Source organism: Odontesthes bonariensis, chromosome 24, assembly GCF_027942865.1.
Source record: "Odontesthes bonariensis isolate fOdoBon6 chromosome 24, fOdoBon6.hap1, whole genome shotgun sequence".
Lineage (NCBI taxonomy): Eukaryota > Metazoa > Chordata > Actinopteri > Atheriniformes > Atherinopsidae > Odontesthes > Odontesthes bonariensis.
Genome location: NC_134529.1, coordinates 29,337,464 through 29,353,809, shown reverse-complemented (window position 1 = coordinate 29,353,809; position 16,346 = coordinate 29,337,464). Strand labels below are relative to the sequence as shown.

The window sequence follows — 16,346 nt, the reverse complement described above, 5'->3', positions numbered from 1 at the left end:
GTGCCTTAGGGATGACGTTTGTTGTAATTTGGCGCTATATAAATAAACTGAATTGAATCTAATTAAATGATTTGATAACACAGAAAATTTTCCCTGTGACAGATAAAATGTCAGTTTAAAGCTTGTTCTACTTCATCCAAGTTGAGAAAACAAACACAAAGAAGAACCAAAAAACTGCTGGACGATGCTTTGAGTTCTTGGGTTGTGTTTTTCAATCCTGGTCCTCGGGGACCACTGCCCTGCATGTTTTAGATGTTTCCTGCTCCAACACACCTGATTCGAATGATCAGCTTGTCATCAAGCTCTGCAGGGGCCTGACAACGGGACACTCATTTGAACCAGGTGTGCTGGAGCAGGAAACATCTAAAACATGCAGGGCAGTGGTCCCCGAGGACCAGGATTGAAAAACACTGTTCAAGGGGACAATGATACCATTTGTGGTTTCCTAGTTAGCCAACCTGGATGGTGTGATCACATCCAGTCTGTTCTGAGTGAACACAAAATGGCAACATTGAAAAATCCCTGATAGAATATTGAAGGTTTCAATTGTCCCTGCCTGCAGTGTATTTTCTTGCCCAAGCCAAACTTTTACTTGTAGCTTACCTGAATATTCTTTTGGGCTCTCCCTGGAGGAACTCCTCCGATGAAGAGCGGGCTGCTGACAAGCCAGGAGAAGTTGTTTCCTTGAGCTCTGTCTTCCAGCACTTTGAGCCCATCAATTATCAACTTCCCCATACTCCCATCACGGATAATATGAATCTACGGCAGAAGAGGATGGAAGAATGCCACTTTAAAACAGAATTAAGGGAACATACATTGATCATTACAGAATAACTTCATAAACTTACATTGTGCCATGCACCATCATTGTATCGCTCTTCACTCTTGATTTTAACTTTCTGGTCTGCCACGTTAAAAGTGAACACAAGTTTCCCATGGGCCAGGAAGAGAGCCATAAAGTTGTCCTCTTGGACATCAGATACATAAAGGACGAGGCCAAAGGATGACTGGGTCTTCAGGGACAAGGAGAAGTGGCACCTGGAAGGAAGACAAAGCACTTGCTCACATATGCAAACACAAAGCCATGCATGGATTACATGTGCAGAGTGAGCTTTTCAGCAGACTTGACACTGAGGTTCCTCTGAGAGAGTTTTGGGCCTGACCTACCTCTCAGACAGAGAGTCTGGTACATCTACAAAGTGCTGCCTGCTGTTGGCAATGCCACCATAGTGAAAGGCTTGGTGGGTTGCTCTGGGTGCTGATGAGAGGTAGCAGGGCTCAGTGTTTGGCTCTGATGGCTCCTGGTTATCACTCTTCACTTCTATCAGGTCTGGGATGAGGCTGGACTTATCCCCAGTAACCTATGAGATCATTCACAGAACATCGCTTTTTCCATACTGTGAAATGAAAAGGAAAGTCAGGATTTATGAAGGGTTACTGTAGGCTCTGTTTTTACTTCACCTTCTGTGACTGGCTCTGTTTAGCTCGAGAAGTTCTATCCCTGTGCCTTAACAGCAGTGCAGCAGGGGGTCGCTGCAATGGGCAGTCCTGCAGGGACGTCTGGACCTTCTCTGTGTATCTCTGAAAGTCCTCTGGCTCAATGTCCCGGTCTTGTCTACAGATTGAGGGCAAAAGGCAAGGCAAGTTTATTTGTACAGCACAATTCAACAACAAGGTGATTCAAAGTGCTTTACAGAGACATTAAAACAGTAGAAATAAAAAGCACGATTTAAATCTTAAACAAAAAAGAAAGAAATAAGAAAAATAGATCAAATCAGGTAAAATCAGGAGTTAAAATGTGATTAAGTTTTGAAACTCAAGCTTCAGATTTGGAGCTTTATTCAAATGCAGCTGAAAATAGGTGTGTCTTCAGCCTGGACTTAAAGACACTGAGTGTTTCAGCTGATCTGAGGCTTTCTGGGAGTTTGTTCCAGACATGTGGAGCATAGAAGCTGAATGCAGCTTCTCCATGTCTGGTTCTGACTCTGGGAACTGATAAAAGACCGGATCCAGATGACCTGAGGGGTCTGGAAGGTTCATACTGGGTCAGGAGGTCACTGATGTGTTCTGGTCCTGGACCATTCAGAGCTTTATAGACCAGCATCAGAACTTTAAAGTCTATCCTCTGATGGACAGGCAGCCGGTGTAAAGACCTCAGAGCTGGACTGATGTGCTCCACCTCTTTGGTCTCAGTGAGGACTCGAGCAGCAGAGTTCTGAATAAGCTGCAGTTTTTAGGTAGACCTGTAAAGATGCTGTTACAGTAATCAAGCCTACTAAAGATGAATGCATGGACTAGTTTTTCCAGGTCCTGCTGACACATCAGATCCTTTAACCTTGATATATTCTTAAGGTGATAGTAGGCTGACTTTGTTACTGCCTTAATGTGTTTTTCCAAATTTAGGTCTGAGTCCATCACTACACCCAGATTTCTGGCCTGGTTAGTAGTTTTTAGGTGTATAGATTGAAGTTCTGTGGTGACCTGTAATCGTTTCTCTTTGGCTCCAAAGACAATTACCTCAGTTTTGTTTTTGTTTAGCTGGAGAAAGTTGTTTCACATCCAGTCATTAATCTCCTCAATGCATTTACCACGAGCCTGTACAGGGCCTCGTCTCCTGGTGACATTGTAATATATATCTGCGTGTCATCTGCATAGCTATGGTAGTTTATTTTGTTGTTTTTTATAATCTGTGCCAGCGGGAGCATGTAGATGTTAAACAGAAGAGGTCCCAGGATGGAACCTTGGGGAACTCCACATGTGACTCTTGTGTGCTCAGATGTAAAGTTACCTATTGGCACAAAGTACTTCCTGTTCTCTAAGTATGTTTTGAACCAGTTTAGTACAGTTCCGGAAAGACGCCCAGTTCTCCAGTCGTTTGAGTAATATATTGTGGTCAACTGTATCAAATGCCTGCGATGGACTGGCGACCTGTCCAGGTTGTACCCCGCCTCTCGCCCATTGACTCCTCAGATAGGCTCCAGCCCCCCCGCGACCCGACCGACGGATTCAGTGGTATAGAAAATGGATGGATGGATGTCTCAAATGCAGCACTGAGATCTAGTAAAACTAAGACTGACATTTTTCCACCGTCTGTATTCAGACATATGTCATTAAACACTTTGGTCAGAGCAGTCTCAGTGCTGTGGTGCTGTCTTTTTTTTTTTTTTTGCTGTCTAAAACCTGACTGGAAGGTGTCATAGCAGTTATTTTGTTTTAAAAAGTAATTAAGCTGTTGAAAAACTGCTTTTTCAATGATCTTACTTAAAAATGGGACATTTGAGATAGGCCTGTAGTTGTTCATTTGTGTCTTTTTCAGCAGAGGTTTGATTACAGCTGTTTTTAGTGGCTCTGGAAACACACCTGACATTAAAGACAAGTTCACCATCAGTAACAGGTCTGACTCCAAAATCTTTGAGACCCTTTTGAAAAAAGCTGTTGGCAGGATGTCTAAACAGCAAGAGGAGGAGTTCAGCTGACGTAAGATGTTCTCCAGGTCTTTGCTGTTAATGGGTTGGAACTGTGTCATGGTGTTTAAACGGGTTTTCGGTGGAGACGGTACATATGCTGCACCTGCTGCTCATGTACCAACTGCTTGTCTAATATTTTGGATTTTGTCTGTGAAGAATTTGGCAAAGTCATTGCAGGCCATGGTGGAATGAAGTTCAGTTGCCACTAACACAGGAGGGTTTGTTAGCCTGTCAACTGTAGCAAATAAGGCCCGAGCATTAGGACTGTTTTTGGTGATGATGTTAGAGAAGTAGGACTTTCTTGCATTCCTCAGTTGTAAATTATAAGAGTGAAGTTTCTCTTTATAGATGTTATAATGAACCTGGAGATTTGTTTTTCTCCATCTGCGCTCAGCTTTCCGACACTCTCTTTTCCCATTTTTCACCAGTGTGGAATTTGGCCATGGAGACTTCTTCCTTCCATAACATTTAATATTTTAGCATTGAAGCTACTGACGAGCTCATTGACTGAACCCCCAGACAGGGCAGGTGTTAAAGAGAAGACCTGCTTAAAGATCTCACTGTTTTCAGTTAGACACCGTTTAGAGATCACTGCTGCTGAGACATTTGTGTGCACGGAAATCGTACTCTCAAAGAAAACAGAGGAATGATCAGACAGGCCCACATCAGACACAGTAACCTTTGAAATGCTCAGACCCTCAGAGATCAGTAAGTCTAGAGTGCGCCCCCTATTGTGCGTGGCCTCTGTTACATGCTGAGTCAGCCCAAAGTTATCCAGAGTGTTACTCAGGTCTTTAGTCCCTTTGTCCTGAGGGTTGTCCACATGGATGTTAAAATCACCAACAATAATTACAGTCTAATCTGCGCAGTGTTTGGGGGGCCTGTAAACATTCAGAAACAGGACTCTGGATGAGGCCTTCAGCTGTACAGCCACATGTTCAAAGGACTGAAAACTTCCAGGAGATAACTGCTTCCATTGAAATGATTCATTAAATAAGACTGCCACCCCTCCTCCTCTCCTGCTCACTCTGGCCTCGCTGATAAAGCTGTAACGAGGAGGGGAACACAGGAAGAGTGCCAAACAACTTAGCATATATACACAGCATCCAGCTCAGAGGCCTGAAACCTTTTGCTCACAGCTTAATTTAATGGTCTTTTCCTCGCGGATGAAAGAGAACAGTGCTAATCAGCAACTGGAGCTGCAGAGATTTACCTGTTGATGTAGGCGTAGCTGATGCAGCCGGTGAAGTTCCTGAAGCTGCTGCTTGGAGACCCTCCGTAGTAGAAGGTCTTCACAGCAGAGTCAGATGAGGACGTTGAGGCTGAGGATGGACGTTTCTTCTCCTGCTTGTCTTTGTCGTCCACCAGCAGCGAATATCTGAGGAGAACCGTGTAAGAGGAGCCATTTACCTCTGAAGCTTTCAACTTTACTTCAGTCAAACACACACCTCCATATTCTCTCCTACAAAGCCAAAACACTGTAATGCACATGGTGATGAAAGCGGCTGACTTTAGACATTTCATATATCCTTGTTATAGAGCAGAATGTAAAAAAAGAAAACAAAAAAAGAGAGCATAAAACAAACAGCTCTGATTGCTCTCTGGTTAGGATCGGTTGCTTATTTGGCAGACTCTGTGCCAAATAAGTTAAAAAGCACCAGAGTCTTTTACCTGTAAGCACTGAAGCATCAAAGTGTTGCACTAATACCGCCAACGTGTTCGTGTTCTCATTCTGCATACATGCACATGTATATGACACTATTAGATTCCAGTTGCAAGGCTCGTCTTTGTCTGATTCCTCCTCACTTACAGACCTATATTTCACTAAATTCATTCAAAACTATTTCATGTGACACAAAGAACTAAAATACCAAAATCCAGATAAGACAACAAGACACAAACACACAAAAAATAATGAACAAACATCTAATCCGTAGAGAATTGCACTCAAGCTGCTGGCCTAAATGAAAGCTCCAAAGTCTTCCCTTGTTGAACGTACTTCCTGTGTTTGTATTTGATGTTCTGCTGCTGCAGCCTTTGACCCGATCCCAGACCATCTAAGTCAAAGTTTTTCCAGCTGAATCTGACTTATATTCGAGGTTCGTATGCAACATCCTCATCACATTCACATATTGAGGAGCTTATTTGGCACAGGATCAAACATTATGCATTCTGAAGTTCTGCTTTATTCAAACGGATGTAATGGAAAAGAAACAACATGAGGAGGTGGCTGGACCCAAGCAATTACATCTCTGCTTAGACCAAAAGCTAACACTGATGTGTACTAAAGACAGTTGAGAAGTGAAAAACTTACTTCTGATCATTCACTGAAGCCACTAAGAAGTGTGTCCTTCCGTCATTGTACTGTTTCTTGTGTGACTTGACCTTTGTGCCTCTGTTGTTCAACACCACTGCTCCATTGTCCAGTGAGATGCTGAACTCGTCAGACTGAAGAGGCAACAGGTAACATTTACTTTGCATTTGGAAAACTTGAAAAAAGTACATGTTTTTCTGTGTTTCTGAAGAAATAGATGTGTTTACCCCTTCATTGTGGTAGAACAGGAGTCCACTGGGCTGAAGGGTTCTGAAGTTAAGACCTCCCTCAAAGATGTCAAACGGTGAAATCTTTGCTGTGGATCCCAGGTAACTCTCTCCGGTGAAATAGGCTTTACGGGACATCTGGCACAGTAAAAGCACACCTTACTTTCAGCACCTCTTTAAGCCGTAGAACAGTTAGCTGCCCTCTTCCAGCTGACAGTCAAAGTGTGTGTGTGTGTGTGTGTGTGTGTTTCCAGCTGTGTATTTGACTGTGAGGAAGAGTGTGCCACCCATGCTTTACTCGTATTGCTATTGATTTCAGCATCATCACTGTCAGTGTGTGAGTTAGTGGACGGAGCATTTACAAAGGACTCCTCAGGGCAGCCACTGCTGATGCCGATGGTGCCAGGCTCTTCCAGCAGGTTGAAGTCTTTTTTCTGGAACTGGAAACCTTTCACGCAGCCCCTTAGGCCCACTACAGAGGACAGCTCCGGTCTGTGGGAATACATGTCAAATTTTACCCAACGTCTGAAAGTACTTTGCACATGTATGGATTTCATGCATACACCACATCTAAATCATTCAAACATCTGAATCAGAAAAAGCAAACCGTACTTCAGATAGGCTCGAATATGTTTTTTTTCATTTTGTGGGTTTTTGTTTGTTGTTCCATATTTCTGTACATGACAATATGTAGCCGTAATGTTGTTATGTCCTCTATGTAACGTCACATTACTTTGTCAGGTGACATTTTTGCTGTCTTTGCCGGTTTCTTCAGCATGACAAAATATTGAACTGTATGGCTCAGACAGAGATTAGCTTTTATGACAATGGTGTTACATCTAACAACTGCAGGAGGAGCCAAAGACCGCACATCCAATAGCTTGTGTTGCTTCATCTCTGCGTTTAGTTATTGCTTTGATTTCATGTGCACTTACCTGGATTTGAGGATGCTGGATGGAGCCCCGCCTATGTAGATATCTGAGAAGGGCAATGTGGTTTTAGGATTCTCCATGGATTTAACATGGCTCTTGTCCACCAGGAGGATAATCTTCTTTGACTGATGGTATATTAGCGACACCTATGACAATGTTGGAAAACCAACATGGTTATGGCAACACATCAGCATGTTTGTATCATGAAGAGAAGTAAATAAAGATTGAATAATTCACCTCATGGTATCTTGCGTCGTTTATTTTAAGCTTTGATAAGTTACTCTCAAAAAGCTTTGGCCCGTTGCTGAAGCCAAAGTCATACATAAGGCGTAGGAAGCCATTCTTTAAGTCTAAAAGGAAGAATTTATCCTGGAAAAACAAAGAAAAAATAAATAAATCAATATTTGCTTCAGTTTCCCAAGAAAAGCTAAATCTATTTTCACTTGTGCTTTTCTTTAAATTTGTGTATAGATAATGTGATATGTAAAAAATAAACATTGTGTAATGTAAAACATATTGGCCAAATTTCAACTTGGAATTCTGAAATCCTTTTTCATCTATCAAATATGAGGAGACATTGGAATTGATCAGCCACTCCTCAGAGGGTTGGCATAAAGATTTATAGAAAGTTTTTGAGAAATCCTGCTGCAGGAATAGACAGACAGAAAAGTTCCACATCACCCTTTGGTGTTGGTGACGTACATTTCATCATTTCAGTGTCAGTGATTGGCCTACCCCGTTAAGCATGAGGAAAAGGACACCGTCGTTTGCAACTGTTCGCACAGAAATATCAAATCTTATGACAACACCAAACTTCCCTCTCCTCTCAATATTGTTGATGAGAGCATAGCCTGTTCCATCAAACAGGTAGCTGGTGATGCGACTCTGAGAAAATGCCAACTTGTACCTGAGAACAGAATGAGAAGAGTATTAGGGACTTTAAACGCTATTACACAATCTATGTGAAAGCAGAAGAGTTTTCTCCCTGGAGGCCTAAAAATAGATCAGAATGACAAGTTAAATGCGTACCTGGAGCATGGCGGTGATGTAACTACATTTATTTTGTGGGTCTCTTTGAAATTGTATAGACTGATCACATCGGTGTTCAGCGAAGCCAGCTCAATGCAGCCAACAAAAGGAGCGAGACTTAGAGGAGGCGGCAGCTTGTTGGTCAATGAGAAAAACAATCACATGTCATTATTTAGTGGCAAATGAATCAGAAAGGTTTGTAATAAAGAACTCTCTCAAACTCATTACCCTGACATCTGGTGGGATGCCACCGACGAAGAACACTATGTCTTTGGGGTCAATGTCAAACAGTGAGTCTGTGCCTGGAGCTTCGCCTTTCTGGATGAACTTCTGCTCATCTGTGGAGCTCTGGCTGGGGATGGTCAGGAAGACTTTTCCATGGCGGCCCAGTCTGAAAGCAAATAACTAGATGTGATCAGCATCTAAAGTCCTTGTTTAAACCTTCTGAATGTTCACACATCAGTCATGAGATGAGCTGAACTGACTTTCTTATATTTCTACTCAAGTCTATTGAACTCATTTCTGCTAAAAGCTCTGAGACCCAGCAAAGACAAACGCTGCTGCCAGCTATGAGAGCAAAGCTGTAAGATCATATAAAGCCAGGTGTGATTCTAAAACAACAGAAGACGTCATTGCATTGTCTTTGTTTGTCTTGTTTTCACACATTTGATCCACATTTGAAGTCTTTAAAAGCAGAAACAAGCCATGTTGATGCTGTGGTTAACAGCAATGAATGTCTCCAACGCAGGTCTGTGGAGTTTTCTTTTTTTCCCAAAAGCATGGGATGTTGCTCTGTTTTCCGTCAGAGACTGAGCCCCATCATCTCATGAGGACATTTACCTCTCTACTCTGATGTAGTTAAACACTGCTGGCCATTGGCTGACAGGCTTTGAACTCAGAGGGATCTCAACATCTTCGCCCCCAAGGTTGTACACAAGGACCAAGTTATCATTCTTGATGGCCAAACCCATGTAGTCTTTTTTACCCTGAAGGCAGAAACAACAGAAAGATGAGTTAACTTTTCCATCACAGCTTTTTTTTGGTTGGTTTTCTCAACACATTACAATGCTTTTCTGAGATTCCCTAAGAACAGGGAAATGTAATTTAGCTTAAATATACAGTGGTTTAAAAACACAACTGTCCCTCAACTGTGACTACCAATAGGGCTCATGTCAGAGGTAATATTACAGCATTTGGAGAAGCTTCCCTGCTTGGATAAGTGCCAGTGAAATCACCAAGGTGAAGCACTGTTAGACACAAACAATGCAGCTGAACAGAGAGGCCTTACAGAACTGCCCTGTGTCTGTGTACTGATGGGCTGGGCCAAGCAGTATTTATGGAAATAGACTCTAACTTTGAAAGCACACACATACATCATTGTCCCTACTGTCGCATGGTAACCATTCAACTGTGTGATTTCAAAGCCTGTCTCCCCCTCTCTCAAGATTACAATCAACTATTCAGGTCCATAAGCTGCTGTGGGCCTTTTATCTTTGCCTTCAGCCCCAGGGGGCAAGTCTGCATTAGCATCTTTTCTATCATAACTGATGACCCAGAATGACAAAGCAATAAAGCTCTTTCTGTCTGGATTCCTCACATTTCTGTCTCCCAAGTACAAGATGAATCGGTCCTCAATAGGATCCTTGTCTGGGTCCACCCTCATGAACAGGCTGATTGATGTTACAGTCTTCAGCTCTTCCAGATTACTGTGAGGATGAACCTCCACTGAAGACTGCCCATCAAACTTCATGGACACCTGGACCTGAGGGAGAAAACAAAGCTGAGTGTACAGGTATACTGTAGGTGGAAAGACATCATAAGATGGAAACCCCTTTAAGGTTCATGGCTGTTATTGTGTGACAGTGGAATGCACCAAAATAAATCACAGGTTCTTATCAGGAGCCTGTGAAACAACACCTAGCTCCTGAAAAAGTATGTGTTTGTCCTCTGTATGATATAGTTATTACTTTTGATCAATTTGAATGCTTAACTGCTAGCTCGATCTTATCACGTGAGGTACTGTACTCCTAACCTATCCTACCAGCTAATGGTGCTGCTAACACAAGGAACTAACTTTGAGTAGCAGCACTCCATACAGCTGCCATTTGCCATTAGAACAGTGTTAAATCTAGCGTGATGGTTGACCTAAATCAAATAAACAAATAAAGAGAAAAAGGAATAAAGATTAAGATAAAGTAAAGTAAAATGATTAGCCCAATGGCATAGTTTTATTTTACAACAGGATTCTTTCTCTTCTGCAGTCCTTCTCTCCGAGCCACAGAACCACACTTATACTCTGTGCAAACATGTTGTCAGTGTAGATAAATTTCATTATATTTGAAATCATGCAGGTTTAACATTCTTCAGATCATAATATGATGTCAGATTCAGTTATCTTTGCATTCACAGAGCTGGTGCTAATGGCATACATATAAAAAAAAATATCATAGCATTCAATCTTGTTCGTAGATACATTAAACTCCACACAACTATCATCTTGATACAGACATTTTTTGCTTTCAAAAGATAGTTAGCACTTATTCAAAACTTAGCTTAGCATTAGGAAATACGTTAGCCTCATAGGCCACAGCTGGTGATGCTGTTTTCAATTTTTGTGTTGGAACATTTAAAATATGACTTGGGTTATCTTTAAATCATTTATCAAACAATCAGACATTTTCTCTGGAACTGCAAAATATAGCAAAAGAATCCCAACTTTCGTGCACTTAAGCGATGAACTAACCTTTTTGGCCACACTCCTGGCTTGAGCAATGAGCTCTCTGATCCTGATGATGTTGGTGGTCATGTTGCTGACAGGCCTCTTGTTCTCTACCACCTTTAGCTTGTCCAACAGCTCAGGAACCAGCACATTTAGGTTTTCCACTGAAGACAGATCCAGCACAAAGAAAACATGAATTCGAACGGGCACATGTGATGAAGAAGTGTTAAGAAGATTTTTAAAACATTGAAGTACAAGTAGCTAAGAAGAATGAGACAATTTAAATTTCCATTCATAAATCACTATTTTGATTTCCCCCTAAAAGCTTGTGAAATAGCCAAGACACTTACACTATATTACCAAAAGTATTCACTCAGCCATCCAAATGATTAAATTCAGGTGTTCCATCACTTCCATGGCCACAGGTGTATAAACTCCAGCAGCTCAGCATGCAGACTGCTGCTACAAACATCTGTGAAAGAATGGCTCGCTCTCAGCAGCTCAGTGGATTCCAGCATAGTACCATGATAGGATGCCACCTGTGCAACAAATCCAGTCGGGAAATTTCCTCCCTACTAAATATCCCACAGTCAGCTGTCAGTGGTGTTATAACAGGGTGGAAGTCAGTGGGAACGACAGCAGCTCAGCCAGGAAGTGGTCGGCCAGGTAAAATGACAGAGCGGGGTCAGATGATGCTGAGGCACATAGTGTTCAGAGGTCGCCAACTTTCTGCAGAGTCAATCCCTACAGACCTCCAACCTTCATGTGGCCTTCAGATTAGCTCAAGAACTCTCAAACCTTGTGGAAAGCTTGCGTCATATTAAACCCTCTGGATAAAGAATGGGATGTTACACTGCAAAAAATAGGGGTCTTCAAACAAGATAAAAAACACTAAAACTAAGGGAAAAGGTACTCAAAACAAGTGAAAAAATCTGTCCATGCAGCAAGATAATTTGACTTGGCAAGATTTCTTAAATTAAGATTGTAGGAGTCTTTGTTCCTAGATTTAACAAAGGCAGTTTTGTGAACAAACATGTGTCATATGCTTAAAATCCAAGGAATAAAGTGTGTTTTCAGATATTTTCTGTGTGACTCTTGAATCAAGCATGTTGAGTTTGTTATTGAATCTTAAAATAAGATTTATTTTGATGAGACTTTGGAGGAGAAACGTAATACATCTTATTTTAAGTGTTAATTGTCTCATTTTATGATTCCCTGCCTGTTTGAGACAAAAAAGGAAAGTTTTGCTTAATATATGATTATACTGTTAAAGCTGCCGTCGGCAACTTTTTTTTTTGTCATATTAGCTTGAACTGTCATGGGATTCTGGAAGTAGAATATTAAATAGGCTGTTTAGGAAAAATAACGAAATCTGTAGCTCCCTCTGAAGCCTGTAATCATGCTTACAAAAATCGAGCGCTCCCGGCTGTTTTTAACCAATCAAGTTAGGGTGGAGGAATCCTACCTGTCAATCACAGCTTGTGCACACGCTGCTGAGCGTGAGTCTGCCCCAGCTTGTGTGCGCTCACACTGGTGTGCACTCACGTGCACAACCTCGTCCACAGAGGGGGAGGGGTTTGGGGGGCGGTTTGGAGCTTGGTAGAGGTTGGGGGAGGGACCTGAAAGTTGTATCAGTTCGAATTTTCCGACTTTAGACTCGCAATTTTGAAAACCTGCCGACGGCAGCTTTAAGTTGAAGACTTAAAATAAGAAATTAATTCTTAAAACAAGAAAAAATATCTAGCACTTCTAAATGTAAGGTTTTTTTTTCTTGGTAAGAACCAAATAATTTGCAGTGTACTTAAGTTCATATGCGTGTCAAGGCAGATAAGCCACTACTTTTGGTATGTGTTGCCTTGAATTTGAAGTCATTTCTATAAACAGACTCGGGACAATGTCCAAAGAATCAGGTCAGGACACTTCACACATATGAGAGATAGTCAGTGTTTTGTTGACAGCACGCTGAAAATGGCAGACGAGGCTGTTAATTCTTCTGTAAAGATGACTTTTTTTAGGGTAACAAATACTGTGTCTCAGATATCAACAGGAATGGAAATCCACGTAGAGGCAAGCAGCAAAAAGGGCTAAGTAACAAACAGCCCTCATTCCTCTGCTTATTCTGAACTTTTCTAATGGGGAGCAGGTAGAGTGAAGTCAGCACCATGTCCAGACGGAGGGATTCACAACTTAATAATAATAATAATAATACATTTAATTTTAAAAAAGCGCCTTTCTCAACGCTCAAGGACACTTTACAACACATTAAAAACACAATAAATAAAATAACAAAATAACACAAGTTAAAAAAGAGGCTAGAGGGAGAATGCAGCTTGAAACAGATGGGTTTTGAGTTTTGATTTGAAGAGGGGTAAACAGTCAATGTCAATAGAAACTTACAGCTTCTATGGGTAATGTCTAGAAAACATATTTTTCAAAAATGACTTCATACCTGCTTCTCCTGCGGAGTCAACAGCCTGTTCATACGCAGCCGTGGAATATTCGTTGTTTCTCATGTTGTTGGCCCACTCCTCCACCTTGCTGCTGATGGGGGTGATTGTCTGAAGGACGTCGGCTGAGCGGTTGAGGGTCCCCTCAGCTACTTTCAAGGTGAAATGCAGACGCTGTGGTGTTTTATCTGTAAACGATTACAGTTTGAACTGCTTTGAGTAGTCAGCTAGACCAGAAAAGCACTGTACAAGTACAGTCCATTTCCCTTTAGAAACATACTGCTAAAACATTGGAATAGCCCCGGAGAGCTGCATCTTGGAGTTGAAAGCTAATCTATACAGTTCTAATTATCTGCTGAACAGCAAATTTGTGCAGTGCACTGCTTCACTGTAGGACTATTAAACTAAACGTTGGAAATAAATAGCTAAACCATAGGTGTAGATTGCTAAACTGGAAAACTGGGTTTCTTAAAGGGCCGTGTATACTCTCGCAGCAGTGTGTCGCAGTGAGCTTGTCGCAGACATGATGCAGTTATTTTTGATTTATGCCCACTTTTGAAGCGCGGTCTGCGCTATGTTAATTCCACGCCACAACGCAAGAGGGACAATCACGAACAAGCTAGGATTGTGGGTGTGGTGGGTGGCGTGTTTCTCTTCCGGTTACGGAGGTCATTCAACAACAATGGCGACTGGACGAATGCGCACTTTGATTGAGATGCAGCTGATCGATCTAGAAATAGAAGAAATATTGCTACTACTGGAGCTGGCAGAGAGGCGAAAGAATCGTCACGGTTAGCACGGTTAGCACGGTTAGCATCACCATTAGCCGGTTAGCAAACCGGAAATACGCATAGTGTAGAGCGGATGTAGAGTTGACCAATCAGAAGCCTCCTTTCTCTCCTCCCTGCAGCGATATCTGCGGCACTGTCTGCGGCGAGTTACAATTTTGGGGAGGTGCACCAGAGTGTCTGCGTAAGGGGGGGGGGGGGGGGGCATATCTGCGTTAACTGCGACACACACGCAGACAACCTGGTTTCTGACCATAAACCGCCCTTTACTGTGAGACAATACTGCTAAAGCCTGGAGACAGATTCCTGAACCACATGAAAAGACAACCATAAGACCAGACTGTTAAGCTTTGGAAATGGTCTAGAATTAACTGTGAAACTAGAACTGAAGCCTACTACAACAGCTTTGGTAGCCTAATATTAAAGAAATACTGCCAGTAAAAGACAAAACACCTGTTAAAAGTCCAACATTCCATGAGTGACACATCCAAACCAGCTTAGCCAGCTATAAACTGAAAATTCTATACTTGCTACACAGTAATGACTTTTCTAAAACGACAAAGTATGTTCTTACCTGTCTGAATTTCACCGATGTCCTGCACAATTTCTTCAAGTTTTTTCGTATTTTTAGCCATGGTTTCTTGGGTTTCCTCAATGTATTTTAGTTTGTCAGCCACCCCAGATTCTACCTCTGAGACAGTTAGAGGCATTAAATAGCAGATCTACTCCAGATAATAGTTTTAAGTTGAGCAATAATGATGTAAGTAACTCCATACCATTTTGTTCTGAATGTAATGAAACAGACTCCTTGAAGACGTTGTCACTCTGTGTTACCAGGTATCCGAGCTGCGTGTTGATCCCCGCTATAGCCTAAAAGAGAGAAAAGAAAACTAGTTGGCTGAGAGAAATTGAAGTTTAGAAAATGAACACTGGAGATTTGTTTGATCAAACATACGTCTTCAGCTCTTTGAGATAAGTTGAAGGTGGTGAGCGAGGTGATGTTGGCATCGTCGACATATTTCACGATGTTGTTATAAACATTGGCGGCGCTTATGGCTCTCTGAACAAAGCCATTGGCATCGCTCTCTTTCAAATCCCTGAAGGAGACAGGTTGATAGATAACAGTCTGAGAGCCTCGAAACTGAACATAAGAACAGAAAATATTTCACTGCTCATGAAAATCGTGATCAGTTAAAGCTGCACTCATGACCTCATCATTTTGACTGACTAGTTGCTGTCATTTCCTTTCAACATTTTGCATGTGTCCAGGAACAAGCTATTACCAGTTACTGGACCCAGGAAACCAGTTTTCACAATAGCCCTTCTTGTAAATAAAATTGTCAAGACTTTTCATTCTCTGTGTGGTGGTCCGAGGTTTCTGGTCATTACAGAATGCATGTGTGAATGCTGGTTGAATGCATTTTAATCTGCTGAAGAATGTTTAAAATTCTTAAAGGTAAAGTATTAGTTTTTTCCATTGTGCCTACTGTGAAACTCATGAACAATGCATATACACTAATTCATGGTCTCATTCAAGGCCCGCACGCTCCTTTTACCGCTTTACAGTGGTTACAGTGGGTCGTCCAATAACCGGAAGGTTAGCGGTTCGATTCCCACTCTCGCCACTCAAAGATTGGTGAGGGGTTGCTGGAGGGGTGGCGGTCCATGGCCGAGGTGCCCTTGAGCAAGTTACCGTACCCCCATGCTCCCCGGGTGCTGTGAATGGCTGCCCACTGGGGTTTTACCACCATAACTCTGAGAATCCAATTTTGAAAAGTACAAAAATATATTTAAAAAAAGATTTGAAATAAATTATTTTTAGTAATTGCAGATAGTTTTAACTTCAAGTATATTTTCTTTTGATATATTCCAATAAAATGTCTATTTGTACAATTAATTTAAAGTGTGTGAAAATTGTTATCATGAAAAAGTGTTACATTAGCATACTTCTCAAATATTTCTAGATATTAGACTTTTTTGTGAATATATTGGCAATATACTATTAAAAATGTGAATATATTTGAAATGCCATAATGTATATTCTTCCCCATGGTTTCTGGGATAACTAGGTGAGTTTACTATCTATGGTTGGACTATGTATGTCAGTCCACACACCAGGACTGAGAATGAACCTCCAGTTGTCTTGCAGACAAAATAATCTCAACTCTTTTTGTCCTTGAGTTGGTGGTGTCCAGTTCAGAGCCTCCTTGTCAAACGTTACAGTCAGTAGACATGTATTTCTGTAAAGAAAAAGCAAGATGTGTCCAGTCTTGCAGTGGCGACTGCAGCTCTGTCTTTGAAAATGTAGCCTAGTTTATGCGTATTTGACACCATGACACAGGGTGCACTGGACAGTGCGCTGTGGTATTCTTTTTGAACACTTCCTGATTTTTGTAACATGTCATGAGCCGCAAAAGTGGAGC

The 16,346-nt window shown here is 41.6% G+C and overlaps 1 protein-coding gene across 1 annotated transcript in view; it reads right to left on the bottom strand.

Moving 5' to 3' along the window:
• lama4 (laminin, alpha 4) overlaps positions 1 to 16,346 on the bottom strand; it is a 43,486-nt gene that overhangs the window by 6,028 nt on the left and 21,112 nt on the right. Inside the window, exons 16-35 of the mRNA XM_075458610.1 lie at positions 14,879 to 15,020; positions 14,700 to 14,793; positions 14,498 to 14,614; positions 13,138 to 13,323; positions 10,713 to 10,852; positions 9,567 to 9,731; positions 8,810 to 8,955; positions 8,198 to 8,360; positions 7,970 to 8,103; positions 7,676 to 7,847; positions 7,178 to 7,309; positions 6,944 to 7,086; positions 6,371 to 6,500; positions 6,009 to 6,146; positions 5,782 to 5,915; positions 4,681 to 4,845; positions 1,462 to 1,615; positions 1,168 to 1,361; positions 849 to 1,038; positions 604 to 759 (exon numbers count right to left, since the gene is read on the bottom strand). Of these exons, the coding sequence (XP_075314725.1) occupies positions 604 to 759; positions 849 to 1,038; positions 1,168 to 1,361; positions 1,462 to 1,615; positions 4,681 to 4,845; positions 5,782 to 5,915; positions 6,009 to 6,146; positions 6,371 to 6,500; positions 6,944 to 7,086; positions 7,178 to 7,309; positions 7,676 to 7,847; positions 7,970 to 8,103; positions 8,198 to 8,360; positions 8,810 to 8,955; positions 9,567 to 9,731; positions 10,713 to 10,852; positions 13,138 to 13,323; positions 14,498 to 14,614; positions 14,700 to 14,793; positions 14,879 to 15,020 (2,995 nt within the window). The remainder of the gene's footprint in view (positions 1 to 603; positions 760 to 848; positions 1,039 to 1,167; positions 1,362 to 1,461; positions 1,616 to 4,680; positions 4,846 to 5,781; positions 5,916 to 6,008; positions 6,147 to 6,370; positions 6,501 to 6,943; positions 7,087 to 7,177; positions 7,310 to 7,675; positions 7,848 to 7,969; positions 8,104 to 8,197; positions 8,361 to 8,809; positions 8,956 to 9,566; positions 9,732 to 10,712; positions 10,853 to 13,137; positions 13,324 to 14,497; positions 14,615 to 14,699; positions 14,794 to 14,878; positions 15,021 to 16,346) is intronic.